Source organism: Parasteatoda tepidariorum, chromosome 2 (assembly GCF_043381705.1).
Source record: "Parasteatoda tepidariorum isolate YZ-2023 chromosome 2, CAS_Ptep_4.0, whole genome shotgun sequence".
NCBI classification, from domain to species: Eukaryota; Metazoa; Arthropoda; class Arachnida; order Araneae; family Theridiidae; genus Parasteatoda; species Parasteatoda tepidariorum.
Window position 1 is genome coordinate 63,698,650 of NC_092205.1, and position 15,026 is coordinate 63,713,675.

At 32.1% G+C, this 15,026-nt stretch overlaps 2 protein-coding genes and 1 long non-coding RNA gene across 3 annotated transcripts in view; 1 reads left to right on the forward strand and 2 right to left on the reverse strand.

Moving 5' to 3' along the window:
• Positions 1-250: 250 nt before the first annotated feature.
• The window catches only part of LOC107455374 (monocarboxylate transporter 13), a 50,980-nt gene continuing 36,204 nt past the window's right edge, over positions 251-15,026 (forward strand). Inside the window, exon 1 of the mRNA XM_071177672.1 lies at positions 251-311. The gene's annotated coding sequence lies outside the window, so the exon portion shown is untranslated. The remainder of the gene's footprint in view (positions 312-15,026) is intronic.
• LOC122269951 (uncharacterized) lies at positions 1,118-4,697 on the reverse strand. Its single transcript, XR_011636166.1, has 2 exons — positions 4,580-4,697; positions 1,118-3,145 (listed from the first exon to the last, which is right to left on the reverse strand). It is a non-coding gene; the product is annotated as an uncharacterized lncRNA (long non-coding RNA).
• On the reverse strand, positions 12,450-13,025 carry LOC122269971 (uncharacterized). The gene has a single exon (XM_043045522.1). The coding sequence runs from the start codon at positions 13,023-13,025 to the stop codon at positions 12,450-12,452; it is 576 nt and encodes a 191-aa protein (XP_042901456.1).

Consider the following 15,026-nt stretch of genomic DNA (forward strand, 5'->3'; position numbering starts at 1 on the left):
TTTAAGCAGAATTCGGAATCAGATATGCCCGCAACTGTCAATTCTAATGAGTTTGACATGGATTGACATGATTGGAGCATAAGTGATGTTTCTGTATTTGAATGCGGTTTATTGAAATTCTGGAAAAAAAATAACATGCTACTTTCATTTTTTTTTTCCTTTGAGAAAATAATTCATGAAACGCGATGAGGCAATTTTTAACACGAATTTCTCGATAAATATAAATGAAGTTTGATTCATTTCATATTATTTTAAAGTAATTAACTCATTTAGATGTGTAATCAGCTTCTGTGATACAGTTGATATTGAGGGTAAGTGATAATTTTACTAAAAATTTTTGTTAATATAGTCGGATCCCGCTATAGTGAACCATCCACAAGCCCAGCAATAAATCCAATATAAACGACAGTTCACTATATCCAACTCATATACTGCACTGAATACTGAAAAAATGTTTGTGACTCATATACCAAGGCCGTAGCCAGGATATTTTTTCGGGGGGGGGGTATGGTAAGAAGCAAGGACGGTTTCAGACATGCAAAGTAGGGGGAAAACATTGTAACAAATATTGTTTATTCTGTTGTTTGCAAAAGTTAAACTAGTAATTAAAAAATATTACATAATAATTATTTTTCAATTAATATTACATAATAATTGCAATTAATATTACATAATAATTATGTAATATTACATATTAATCAATTTGCAAACAAAGTTTACAAAGACATGCGACGGGGATTTGAAGAAACTTTTTCAATTACTTTTTTAGGGCAAACCAGAATATCCCGAAATATGCTTAATAAAGTTAGCCCTGTTAGCCTTTCTTCTTTAGTAGCATTTCTTGTTGCTGTTTTTACTCGTTTAAGAGTAGAAAAAGTTCTTTCTGCATTTGCTGTGGTGATTGGAAACGTAGCTAATATTGATAACAAGCAATAAATGTTTGGGAAAAAGATACTGTCACATTCTTCCATTGCTGAAAGTGCCGTATCTGGTCTACTAAGGGATTCACGCATGTTCCACTTTGATGCCCATACTTCCATTTCTCCCATGAGGTTTTCGATGTCAATGAAATCTGCGTAGATTCGGAAATTGCATAAATTAATATCAAACGTTCACACAATACTTAGGTAACACTTTATTGAGAGATGGAAGAGTATCTTCGTGTTTTGAAAATCTTTCAATCAGTTGGGCAGTGAAATAATCTAAAAAAGGGATGTATATATTTTGACGGAAGTACTGCTCTGGGTCTGTGTTCTGATTTTTTATATTGCCACGATTATTTTGATAGGATGCCAATGTAGGAAGTTTTACATCTAGATCCAAACTTGTGAAAGTATTAAGGAGTTTCGAATATAGCTTTTGAAATTCATACTCGGCATTTTTTCTTTTGTTTAGAACTGTGTTGTTTATTGATTTTACATGTATTAAAGCTCCATTCAAATCTAGATGAATTTGTTGGAGTGCTTTGCTCAGTGGGAGAGTCACAGAAAAAATATCTCTACAAACAAGTAAAGTAATGTAAAACTCACTTTTAGTGATAGTAGAAATAAAAATTGTCCGCTTTAGAAGAAGCATCGCAGTTTCCAGAAGCCTTTACTTCTTCGAGAAGTTGAATTATTTCTGGATAAAGTTCTTTAAATCTAATGATTGCATCATGGTTTTCTATCCATCTTGTTTCGTAAAAAGATATTATTTTTTTGAATTTTTCGTTCGGCAAGTTCGTTTTGATGATGTCCTCTAAAATTTGTGCTCTTTTGGCAGACGATTCGATGAATTTTGTTATTGTTTTAACTGTGCCGACACAGTTTCTAATAGCTTGAATTCTACAAGAGTGACTAATTGCTAAATTCAAAGAGTGTGAGGAGCAATGTACATATATAGCTGTTGGGTGTAATTCTTTGATGGCTGCTTGAACACCGTTGAAGTCCCCTCGCATTGCAGATGCTCCGTCGTAGCCTTATCCGACAATTTTTGAAACATTAACTCCTAAATTTCTTAATGATTTTAAAATAACACTAGCTATTCCGCGTCCAGATGAGTCAAAAATTGGAACAAATTGGAGAAAGTCTTCTCTGACAATTGGCACATCACCTCTCACATCGATGTACCTTGCACAAAATGTCAACTGCTCAGTTTGAGTTATGTCCATAGTTTCGTCTGCAAGAATAGCAAAACAGCTTGCTTTATTGATTCTATCAACAATTGTCTCTTGGATAATGCTACCACAAATCTCTATTAATTCATTTTGAATGGATGGACTGATGTACATTGCATTACCACCACATTGGTTAATATGATTTTTCAAAGTTTCATCCCCAGATTTAGCTCTCAATCTCAGTTATGCCCGGAAATTTCCATCATTTATTATGGGCTCATCACTATCTAAGTTTAAGGGTCCACTGTCTTTAGTTCCTCTTAAAGCCAATTCCTGCCTCCCACAAAATATTAAGGTTTCGACAATTGGGACAAGTCTCTCTCTATTTTCTTCTGCTTTATTTTTGGCACATGAATTTATTTGCAGTTCAATACTTTCAGTTTTTCCTTCGAAAATGTTTACAAAATTTTCCGCCTTAACGGTGCTCATCTTGTGGTATTCTGCTATAGTATGGGACCTAAAAATTTCGTGTGCGTCTTTCCACCGCCGAAAACCAGAATTCGCTAGAGCAGACAATTTTTGATGGCCCCCTTTGCCACAGGTAGAAGAACCAAACAAAACGCAATATTTACATAGAGCCGCTTCTAACTTTTCAGAATACGTTAACCACTTGTATTCATTCAGCCATTTACGTTGAAAACGTAACTTTCTTTTTCCTTCAGAGGTAGGGAAAATATAGTTAGCTTCAGGAGCATTAGACTTCTTAATCAAATTGTAGACTAGTGTTCGATTCATGTCACTGACATCATTTACGTATAGTCCAAGATCTAAAATATTTGACACCGTTTCAGATGCAGTTTCATTGCGTATTGTATCGCAATTGAGTGAATTGCTAACTGTAAATGAACTAGAGGTGGACTGTTCATTTTCACAATTTCGTTTGGAAGGTAAATAACTTAAAAGCGATGTTTGTTTTGCTCTTTTCATAACGAAGGTAAACGGTGAGTCAGGAACCCAGGGACTTGTATATATCGTCCAAATGGACTTAGCCTGCCAGATAAAGAATAAAAACTTTTACTTTTTACAAGCATTACATGTTGTCTTAGATTTTGAAGTTATTTCTCATCAACTACAGTTCAATGAAATTAAGTTAAAAACATCATACTTATCGTAACAGTTAAATTTTTTTCAATAGCTAATTATATGCCAAGTGTAAAAATAGTAAAACAAGATAGATGTTTATTTCACTAGGCATAGGTAATAAACTAATTGAGCATAAAACATACTATTTTGTTCTCGTACATAATTTTCTTAGGCAAATTAATTACAAAAAGTGAAATTTTAAAGTTTTATTTCATGAAATGTCTTCCTTGAGATATATTTAAATTAAATAAATAAAAATTTTGCTAAATGTTGACATTAAATTTTAATATCACGATTGCTTTATCAAGAATTTGATGCATTCTAATAAGAAGTGTAACAAAAATTTCATACGATTTTGAAAATAGCGAAATAAAGTAAGTCATATGACTTATGGCCTTATTTTGCATGGATTGAATGAAATACTAAAATTTCAGTTGTTTCAAGTGCAATGCAACACGTTTTTTTAAAAAATACAAATTTTTTTGAAAATGTTACTTTATAAAAATGAAACTAATGAATTTAATTTTACCTAAATCAAAAAAATTGGTTATTTATAAAAAAGTTTATTCGAATTCATATTTGCATTGTATGTCTTCTTTTAAAGTTCTGCATAAGAAATCTACAAAATGTTGACTCATCATGGAAACATATTACGTCTATTATATCTAACTCTTAATGAAGTGTACATTGGAGAATTTTTAACTCTTTTTATTCATTAAAATATTTTATTCGTAATAATAGTCATCGCCATTGTAATGGATAAAAATAGAAGACATATGCACAAAAATCTAGGAATTTGTCCTTATAACTTATTTATGAGACAGTTAGTGGTTTTTCTTTAAAATGTAATAAAAATTAAATTTTTTAAATTAAAAACTATTCACATTAACTTTATTTTTACAATGCATCGAAAATAAATAAAACAAAACAAATATTTTTCTTAGCAATTCTGCTATTTCATTTTTTGTGGAATATCATTTATTATCTCATTAAACGAATTTGTTATTTTTGTTACAGTTATAATATACCAATACATTGGTTTGACAAGGTTGAAACTCTTTAAGAACAAATGTTTTTTAATAAGTCAACGGAACAAGAGATACAAGAAATGTCAAAATTGGCTTATGAGCATGTTATTTAAAATGAAATTAGAAGTATTAAGAAATTTTATTTCTATATGATTTCTACAAATTGCTAATGGATGCGAGCCTAATTTCAAAAATCATTTTATCGAAACGAGCCGCATTTAAAACTCTTGTCAAATCAATGTAATGGTAACATTCCTGCTCAAAAAATACTTTGAAATACCCACAAAAATATATCTAGAAATCAACCACATACCTGATTAAATACTCTTAAGTATGGATGAGCTCATATTCGTATGTCAAAAAGATCACCACTATCCTAAAAACAAACGTTCCAGACTGCTATTGCGAAGCTCTATTGTCAATGAGTCAGCATTTGCCTACTCACTGGACGATACCAAATGCTGAAAAACAATTGATTTCGGGGGATTCGAGTCTAACCGAAGGAAAGATGAGCCACAAGGCCAGGTGAAGATGAGGTACTAGCGAAGGTGGTGTACTGGGAAAAGGTTTGATTCTACAGTTTTTGTTTTTCTTTTTACTGAGAGGCTCAAAGAAAGACTAAAAAGTTTGAATCCCAGAATTTCGGGGGGGGGGGATTTGTCCCGACGGTCCCCCCCCCTTGGCTACGGGCCTGTCATATACTGAAAAACTGTTCTTTTTAGTTTGTAGCTGTAGTGTTATCAGAGGCACACGGCACAGCACCCGGGTTTGAGGTAAACAGCGCCCGATAATTAACTCGATTTTTGCGCTCCCTTGCAATGTGATGTAGGACATAAGGCTTTTCGGAAAAGGCCTAAGTTTCAGTTAAAGTTAAACTTAAATCTACAGCACTATTCTATGTTTTTCCTTTCCTTTTTTATTGAATAATATTTTATAGCTTTACATAATGTTAAAACAACGTAACTTGATAACTTTTAAATTTTTTCTCGATTCGGTTTAAAATTTAATAGTGAATGTTACTAATGTAGTTTCGCCAATCATATATCATATACGTCACCAATTTNGACAACCAATATATATTTAAAGAGAGAGAGAGAGAGGGAGACATCCTATTTAATTTTTCGGTAAATGTAATAAAAATATGAAGGAAATATAAAACCAGCAATTCAATTCGAAAATTAAATTGAGCTATTTAATAGAGAAAAAAAATAATTTTACCATGCCCCCGGGGATAGATGTCTCCCCTTGCCCCCCGTTAGATACGCCACTGAGTATTGTTAGAAATAATGACTGTAATAGTACACAACATACTTTAAGAATTATTAAATATACACAGCCTCTCAAAAACATAGTTTCATCATATTTCTTCCTATAACGAAATTTTTAATCGGAATATTCAAAAGTGGTTGTCTCCCAATAACAAATTATTTAGGTATTTGTCTTTTCAGTTTTCGTCATTTTTTTTGAAATCTGTCTTTTTTATTTTCGTCATTTTTGAATGAAGTTGCGTTTAAAAATTGCCTTCGCGGAGGTCTTTTTTCATGGAGTTAAACCGCCTTTGCGTTACATGGAGAGGAAAACCACCAAAACATCCCTCGGTTAGCCTGACTGCAAGGGGACTCTAACCCACAATCCGTCTACCACTGAGAATATTCTACATCAGTACTGTGGTCGGTGCAAACATGGTATTGTTTTGAAACTATAAAGCAAATTTTTTTGTTTACGAACTGGTGCCATCATAGGTGAACTAAAAAAATAACTCACGAGTACAAATGGTCGGTGCCTGAAAATGCCGAAAGTAATGTTAAAAGCCAATAATGTAATTTTTCCTTTTTTCTGTTTTCATAACTTTCTGCAAATTTTACAGCTAATATCTTCCTATTTTCTCACGGATCCAGGTTTTTAACTATTAAAATATCACGGATTTCCGCAATGGGAAAAATATAACTCAAATAAGATTAGTTTAAAAAAAAAAAGCGCTGTTAAGAACAAAAAGACAGCATAATCAAAAAAATGAGCATCTACGCTAAAATGTGAAAATAAGTCATTACAATTATTTGAGGCATGTAAGTAGTAATTAAAATGGACTTTAGACCAGTTTTCTTTTTCTTTTTTTAAGATAAGACGAAAGATTTTTTTATTAAGAACTTTTACTAAAAAAAAGCCTTTAAAACCTTGAAATTGAAATGTCGTTTGAATGAATAAATATCGTTTGAATTTATGTCTAACATTACCATCTGTGTTACGTTACCATTAACATTACCATGTGTGTTATGTTTAACATCACCATTATGTTCTACTGGGAACTGTGTCTTCATGATCAGATCAGTCCACTGCGGGACTCTAAGTTAATTAAAGGACATAGACCAGAAGGGATTATATTTTAATGAATTCGATGTGCGGCACGCCATTGTATTTAATTAATTTTGCGTTAATTAACATTCGAAATTTTGTGGAGAAACTTATCTCGAAATTAACACGCCGTCTTGTTTACAAGCCATCAGATGGCGCTGAAGTCACAGCAGGTCTCATTTCCGTGTAGCAGCGATTATTTTTTTCACGTGTTGCTAGTACCCAAATGTTTTCATCAATGAAATTTTGCATTTTCGATATTCTTTTTAACCACAAAATGCCAGATGTGATTGTTCATAAACCATCCTTTAAAAATGTGTAAACTGCAACAAAAATAATAATAACAATAATAATGATAATAATAATCAAATCGGTATCTCCCGCTCTCGAGTCATAGCGAACATACATCCAGACAGACTTTTGCTTTTATATGTAAAGACATATATTTAGAAGTTCTGTCTTGTATTATTCTCTTTGTAGTCAGCATTTTTATTTTATAGACAACCAACCTATTCCATACATTTATCCACAATTCTTTTTTTCATTTAGAAAGTTGGTAAGATTTTGATAATTAATGATGTTAATTTTAAAAAGATGCTTAGCTGATGCCTGATTTGATGACTGTTAAAAAAACGCTTCGAAGCCTTTAATTATCATGTTGACTGTCACGCCAGTCATCACTAAAAGCAAAAAAAAGAAACAAAGAAATGGCAATACATAGACGTTGGAAAGAAATCTAATGAAAAAGTATTTTCATTTTCCATGCCTATTATTTGAGCATCTGGTTATTTCAGTAAGAAAAGTTATGGAATATGCTCTAGCAGGTGTTATTCTATATAATTTAAGTTTTCTTTTTAAAATTCAAATCCTCTTCTTTCTTTTATTAATTTCTTCTGAAATCGGTGCTTTTATTTCTCTAACAGTTACCACATCTGTTTAAGGCATGTGATATCAAAGGAAAATACGTCTAAAATGTTTTAAAAAGTGGCAATAATATTTACAGTTAATACTTTTCTTGGAAAGAAATCTAAAGAAAAAGTATTCTCATTTTTCTGTTTCTATTATTTGAACATCTGGTACTTGTTTTCATTTAAAAGAAAAAAATGAACATGCGTTAGTGGGTGTTACTCTAAATCATTTCAGGTTTCTTTTTAGATTCATTCCTCTTTTTTTTATTTTATTGACTTCTTCTGAAATCGTTTTTATTTCGCAAACAGATACCACCAAAATAACAATTCAATACAACGAATCTGCCAGCGTGGAAATCACGAAAAATGGTCTCTTGAGCGATTTGAGCGCGTGGCTTATCATTATATTAATTAATATTCTATTTATAATACAATTCTATTTATAATACATACATCCTATTAATTAATAGATTAATGACTACTGTTCGGCAAATAAGAAATGAGCTCTGGATCTCCACCTTATTTAGAGCTTATTAATATGGCAGCCCGTATCAAAGTTCTTTTAACGTTAATTGCACAAAGATAATGATATTTATTAAAAATATAAAAAACAGTCAATTGTATACTATTTAAATAACTCTCTAAAACTGCTGATTAATTGTATTGGTATCATTTTGACATAAAATATTAATACAAAATTTAAAGTACTGAGCCCTTTATATCGCCAATGTTAGCATATTATATCGCCAAAATCGTACGAAGATGGCTTTTTAAGTAAGGAGCGTTTGAAAATAAAACCAAACGAAAGAAAATTTTCAAGAAGCAATTTTATTGTCAAATTCTACATACGTTTATCTTTTTTTTTTTTTAGCATAGTTGTAAGTTTGTTTAAACACTTATCATACCTTACGACTAGATTTAGAATACCCTCTTCATACAAACTTGCCAGCTGTTCCGTTAACCAAGAGGTGAAGCCCGTTTTCACGTATTCATCATCGTTGGTGTTATTGCTGCCAAAATGATGTTCGAAATATCGGAAAAGATGAAAATAGCTCTGCAGAATCTCTCAAGATCTGGGCTGTAGGAAGGGGTGGTCCAAAACTTCCCGACCAAAAAATTCCAATAAAGCTGGGATCTGAGCTGCAGAGAGAGTCATTGTCATAGAGTAGCAAAACTCCCTGTCAGCATGTCAAGGAATTTTACTACTTCGCAAATCGTAACTTCACAAATATGCCAGTGAATGTATGCAGCAGACAGGTAAAATATCGACTAAAAACGCTTCACTGACCATATCTCGTGTGGCGGGCGATTTGTCAAATTTGAACATTTTAAAGACACAGAACTGACCGTACAGTTTGCCTACACAGTTGCAACTGAGCACAGTTGTTTCCAAGAAGTGTCTGGACAAGACACAAGCATTCGTTGCGACGCACGCGTCACCTATTGGTGTACAAACGCGTCATCTATTAGTGTACAAACAATCCTCGTATTTTACTTGCATTGAAAAGTACTGCCAAATACAATAAATATCCACAGACAGCATATTTGAGAAAATTAATTAGAGAAAATTAAAAGTACAACATTAATAATATTTTAATATATAAAATTGCAGGAATACCTTTTTTTATAAATCTCACTTAATATTAATTTTAATTATTTAATTAATTAATTTATCTTTTTAAATTTTTCAATGAGACTTAAATTTTTTTAACTTTTTTTTCTTTTTGCTGTTTCAAAAAAAAAGTTCTAGGTTCGAATTTTTTATGTAATTTTTTATTTTATTTCACTACATTTAAAAAGGCTCATCCTCAATCCATTTGTATATTAAGCTAGAGCTTGTCGAGAGTTATAGAGCTTGTCGAGATTTCAGTGCAAAAACAACTTTAAACTTTGTTTGTTGGGAATAAAAAAAAAAAAATTTCTATGGGGATTAAATCACTATTTGGAATTTAAATTTCCAATTTAATATTGGCAAAAAAATCCTTCTCATGTAGTATTTTTTTTATTTATATTTTTGATATTTACATTTATTATGTCTGTTTCCATTATATTTAAAACGTGAAAATAACTGCACAATAAGCCTATATCTCATTATAGTTGTTTTTTTAACGTTTGAAATTTTAATAAACTCTTGGAATTATGAATCACCGTTAAACTACAATGAAAATTATAACTTAACGTAAATGTATTTTTTAAAAATGTTTAATAACATATTATTAAAAAGTCATCATTGTTGGGCAATGATTATAAATAATTTTATTCAGAAATTGCTCTCGACAGAAGTAACTTAGCGTGTATGATTTTCAATGACAGTTTTGAAACATCACAAGAAGAATCGTGACTTCTGAGAATTTAGGCTTAACTTGTGGGTTTTTTTGTCGATTGCGTCAATTTAAAAACATTGATTAGTTAGATGAATAGTATTTTTGTACAACAATCGTAATTAGCTACAGCAGAGCTTAAAACAGAGAATAGAAAATATATTTCATTTTTATTTTGTAAAAAATTTGTTTTTACCTATTTTTCCATCGTTAAAACAATTTAAACTTTAAACTTCCGCATTGGTTTTTAATGATCGAAATAAAAACGGAAATATTTCGTCTTTCCTTGATTGTAAATTGTGCGTTTTAAATCTTGAAAAAGAGGAAAAGAAGAAAAAAAGCAAAAAGGAAGAAAATCACGCTTTTCAAAATCTCTAATAAGATGCACAGAAAAATCTCTAAGAAACTAAGGCTTTTTATCAACTATATATGCTAATACCAGATGCATAAACAAGCATTTTTAAGAAAATGAAATGAAAACAATTAAAAAAAAGTCTTCTTTCAATGTTTGTTGATTTTATAGAAATAAAAAGAAAAAAAACTTAAAAACAACGTAAAGTTTAAAACAGGCTAAATTATCAATGGAACCAAGGCGTACAAATATTTGCATGCCATAAATCAGGGCTGTCCAACTGGAAAGATCCCACGGGCCAGAATTCCGGTCACTGATCACCTGGTGGGCCACAGTTTGAAAAAGTTGAACAATAACCTCTTACAATACAATAACAATTAATAGTTGAATTATTAATTATAAAACAATGGAACAGAAGTATTATAAAACAATTTGTTTACATTTTAACGGGAAAACAGAGACCGATCAGCCTGAATAAGAAGTTGGCGGGCCACACAATGTGTGTTGGAGGGCTACATGCGGCCCGTAGGCCGTCAGTTGGGCAGCCCTGCCGTAAATGGAACTATCTCCGCTCTTTAACCAGCTTTAATCTCTCCTCTTTGTTAGTATAACGTTTATAAACAAATTTAAATGATTTTTTTCTATTTTATGTAATTAATCTTGCTTTTTCATCATAACTAGAGTTCAAAAGCCAATCCAATTTTAAACTTAAAACTACCAATGATCAACTCCGTAGCCTTGTAATATTGAACCAAACTCAGAAGACAAGAGAATTCTTGGATCAAGCATTGGGACAAACTAGCCTTCGTGGAGTACTTTTTGATTGAACCATTCCACCTTTGAGTTACATGATGAGAACCTTTCATGGTTAGCCCGACGCCAAGTGGATTCTAACCCATGATCCGTCTGTAAATGAGAATATTTTATGCCAGCACTATGTTCGGGGGGGGGGGCTACGAGCAGAATTTGTATCTACCAGGGACTTCATTGGGAGACGAGCGTACGGCGAGTCACCACGTCTCGTAATCAATTTGTTGTAAAAATTACCATTTGCAAATATAATATTTATTATTACTCTTAAATATTACTAGGGGTCAATCAGCCTTGCTCGCCGAAACCCGGAACAGCTTTCGCGATGCAAGCTTTCACCAGATATTAAGACATACCAGCCTATAGCGCGGCTTTGAGGAGATCTCCTCCAGACTAAAAGTCTGGGGATGTCTGCTGCTATGATAACAAGCGAGAGCACATTTCTAATTTGGGTGCAGTGGAAGAATGAAGGAGTCGATTGGTTTACTCATGCTGTCCTATTCGAAGTGACTGTTTCTCGTAACCATGGTACCCGCCACGACGCGAGACTAAGGTCTGGAGGAGTTCTCCTGAAAGCCGCACTTTAATATCCTTGTAATGAACTGAAAAAGTAATACATACAATAGTTAAAATCTTAAAATAAATATCGATATTTCACTTTTAAAAGTTTTGAAACTCGAATATCTAGTATGCAAGTTTATGAATGAACATAGCAAGCCGTAATGAATCTGTATTTGTTTCTTGGATTGCACATATTTCAATCATTTATATTTTATTGGTAGTTATTTTTTAAATGAAAGAAAAGGATTGTAATTCTGCAAGCATTGCAGTTTGGAGAATTTACCCAAATTTCGCTTCGTTCAGGACTGTGTTATAGATCTTAATTTTATAATTTATTTAAATTTTCGTTTTTTTAATGCAATATAGACAATGCTGTCACTAGGAAGAAGCAAATTTTTTTTTTCGGGTCATGTTAGAATATTATAATTTGAATATTGTTTTGTCTGTATTATATATTTTAGGTTCGAATATATTTTATTACTCCTATAACGAATACTAAACAAAGACTTCTAAAGATTCAATTTATATCAACAAGGAATCTTACCTTGTTTCGGCTTCTTGTTCTGCCTTCACCTAGTATTCTCTTCCAAAGGTCTTGGGCTGTAGATAACTAATACACTTAGGCTGAAAAATACTTCGCACAAAACGTTTAAGAATTAAATTTAATAATTAAGCATGATAAAAAAGGGAAAGCTATATACAGATGAAAAGAGTTGTACGTTGCATGACAAATTCTAAGCTATACCACGCTCGTGGAGAAAAAGTTCGTAATTGAATGTTTCTGTATTTGTCCGCTAGGGGGGATCGAGGCATTCTCAACACTCCCCTCCTTGAGTTCAGTAGAGTGACTAACTGAACTCAAAAAAAAAAGTCACAGCATCAGGGTTGAAATCGATCAGGAACACGCACTTGTCTTCCAGCACGAGTTTGCAGAGGCACACACTGAGGTGGAGCTTGCTTCTTTAGTTGTTCAGTCAATTTTTCTTCAGTTGTTTTGTTGACTTCAAGAGGACAAAGTTTTTTCAAAGGACGGATTATGATTCCGGATTTGGTTTGCAACTTAGCAGTTCGGGCATGTCCATCTTTACTTGGCAAAATCTTTAAAATACGCCCGAGAGGCCACTGAATTCTGCTTACATTGTCATTCCAAATTATCACAATGTCCCCAACTTGCAGAGCTTCTGAAGTTTTGGTCTTTGAAGAAGTTTCTCGAAGTTGACCAAGATATTCCGTTCTGAATCTCTTTCGAAGATTTTGACAGATTTCATTTCTGTATGCAAGTCGTTTTTTGAATTTTTCTTGATCTAAAATATCGAAATCTGCAACACCCACCTGTCTTATTTCTTGTAGGAACATCATAGGTGTTATTGGTGATAGCTCCTCCGCATCATCGGACACATAAGTCAGGGGGCGTGAATTCATTACACTCTCACAGTCACAGAGAACTGTTACCATTNGTTACTTTAGAATATTATAATTTGAATATTGTTTTGTCTGTATTATATATTTTAGGTTCGAATATATTTTATTACTCCCATGGTATTTCAACACTGATTTTGTGGAAAGTATAAACTCAAATATTCTGAAATTATTTTTCCATAAATTTAAATTAATGAACATTGTTGCTCTATAAATATTTTCGTCATATTTAAATTTCAAAAAAATCCAAAAATTAATGAAGTAAAAAATCACGATCAGCAATGATCGTTCTACTGCAAATATAAACAAAAATACTTAATAAAACATAAAGTTTCTTGGAAAAATCTTTTTAAGGCCATTATTTTTAATAAACCAGGCTTTTAATTCCAATTTTTGCACATCAATGTTAACCTCGGGTACTTGTGAATTTTCTGTACAATATCTTAGGGATTTTTGAGGTTTAAGTATTACCTTGCATTCTCTATTTTTGTAAGATGAATATTAACATCGAAGAGAACAATTGAGGAATGATTTGCTGTAGAGTTTTTGTAAATTTTGTTGACATATTAATTTTCCTTATCTTCATGTCAATCTCTTATACGAAGGAAAAGAATAGCCTAGCTTTTTTAGAAATACTCCAAAGGAATTTAAATAAATGTTTGCATATAATTAAGAAAAAGTTTTGAAATACTGTGTTGCAACAAATACCTTTCCCTTAGCAATTTACTGAGACTTTGTGGTTAATGAAGTGAACTATGATAACCATTAAGAATTAATAAGTAAAAAAGTCAATAGTTGTGGTTTTCAGAAATCTTTATTCTTCAAAAACTTACACGTGTTTTACTTTTGTTTTAGAAATGACATATAATAACCTTCGAGACGAAGAAAATGTTAAAGTTCATTAGTAGAATAAAACAATATTTGTTTAATTACTTTTACTGCTTTTTTTATTAACTCGCTTTCGTGTGTGTGCTATAGACAAGACAGACTCGAGTTTATTAGCTGAAGGCATTAATCTGACTGGTTCACTGGAAGAAGTCCTTGGTTTCTGTAGCTGGAAGAACTCTTCGGGTTCACAAGCTGGAATAATTTTATGTGCTCATAGGCAGAAAGAGTTCTTCTGTAAGCTGGAAGAATACGTTTAACTCGAGCTCAATAGCTGGGAGAACTCTTCGGCCTCAGCCAGAATAGCTGGAAAAAGTCTTCGATTTTAGTTCAATAGCTGGAACAGCACAGAATCTTCGGGGTTAGGCTTCTAGTTCGGGTTCATTAGCAGGGAGAACTCTTGGATCAGAATAGCTGGAAAATTTCTTTGGGCTTGCTTTGGGCTTCTTTCGATTTATTAAAATTTTCTAACAAAACGAGAATACAAAAAAATTGGTTCAGTAAAATTGTAAAAGTTATAAAGAATAAAAAATTAAGATTTTTATTATTTCTATTGGATCCGTAAATAAAAAAATCTCAATATTTTTTATTTGGTCTTCTTCCTTTGGTTTCTCTTTGGTTCTTTTTTCAAATTTTGGTTCTACCTTCGTAAATGTTGCCTTTATCTAACATATTAAATCTCGTACTCAGGCGCATAATAATCTAATCGATCTGGGGCGGATTCGGATTTAGTCTCCGGACTCTACAAATGAGCCAAAGCTCTAGTCTGTGACAAATGATATAGCGATCAAAATTTTGACTACTTCCCGACTAACTAGTTAGCTCCAACTAAAATTTTTTGCAGTATGAAAATTAAATTTTCAAAGTTTCCTCAGCTCTAAAAAAAAATAAGTACAAGAATTTTTTTTCTTTTTTGCCATATTTTCGATAAAGAAAATTCTCGTCAATCGAAGAAAATGCTCAGATTTCAAGACTTTAATTTCAACTCTGTTTTTGATGTCAATAAAAGTTATAATTGTTTCCTAAAGGGTACTAGCAAATTTTATTTCGAATTCGTAACGTTTAAAAAGTTAAGATATGTTATATCTCTTGCATCGTAAATTAAATATTGCAATCCTATTACTTTGGTCACTTCTCAACTAGATGGGGCAC

Coding starts and splice junctions, on each gene's coding strand:
- LOC122269971 (XM_043045522.1), bottom strand. CDS start 13,025: ATGGTAACAGTTCTCTGTGACTGTGAGAGTGTAATGAATTCACGCCCC.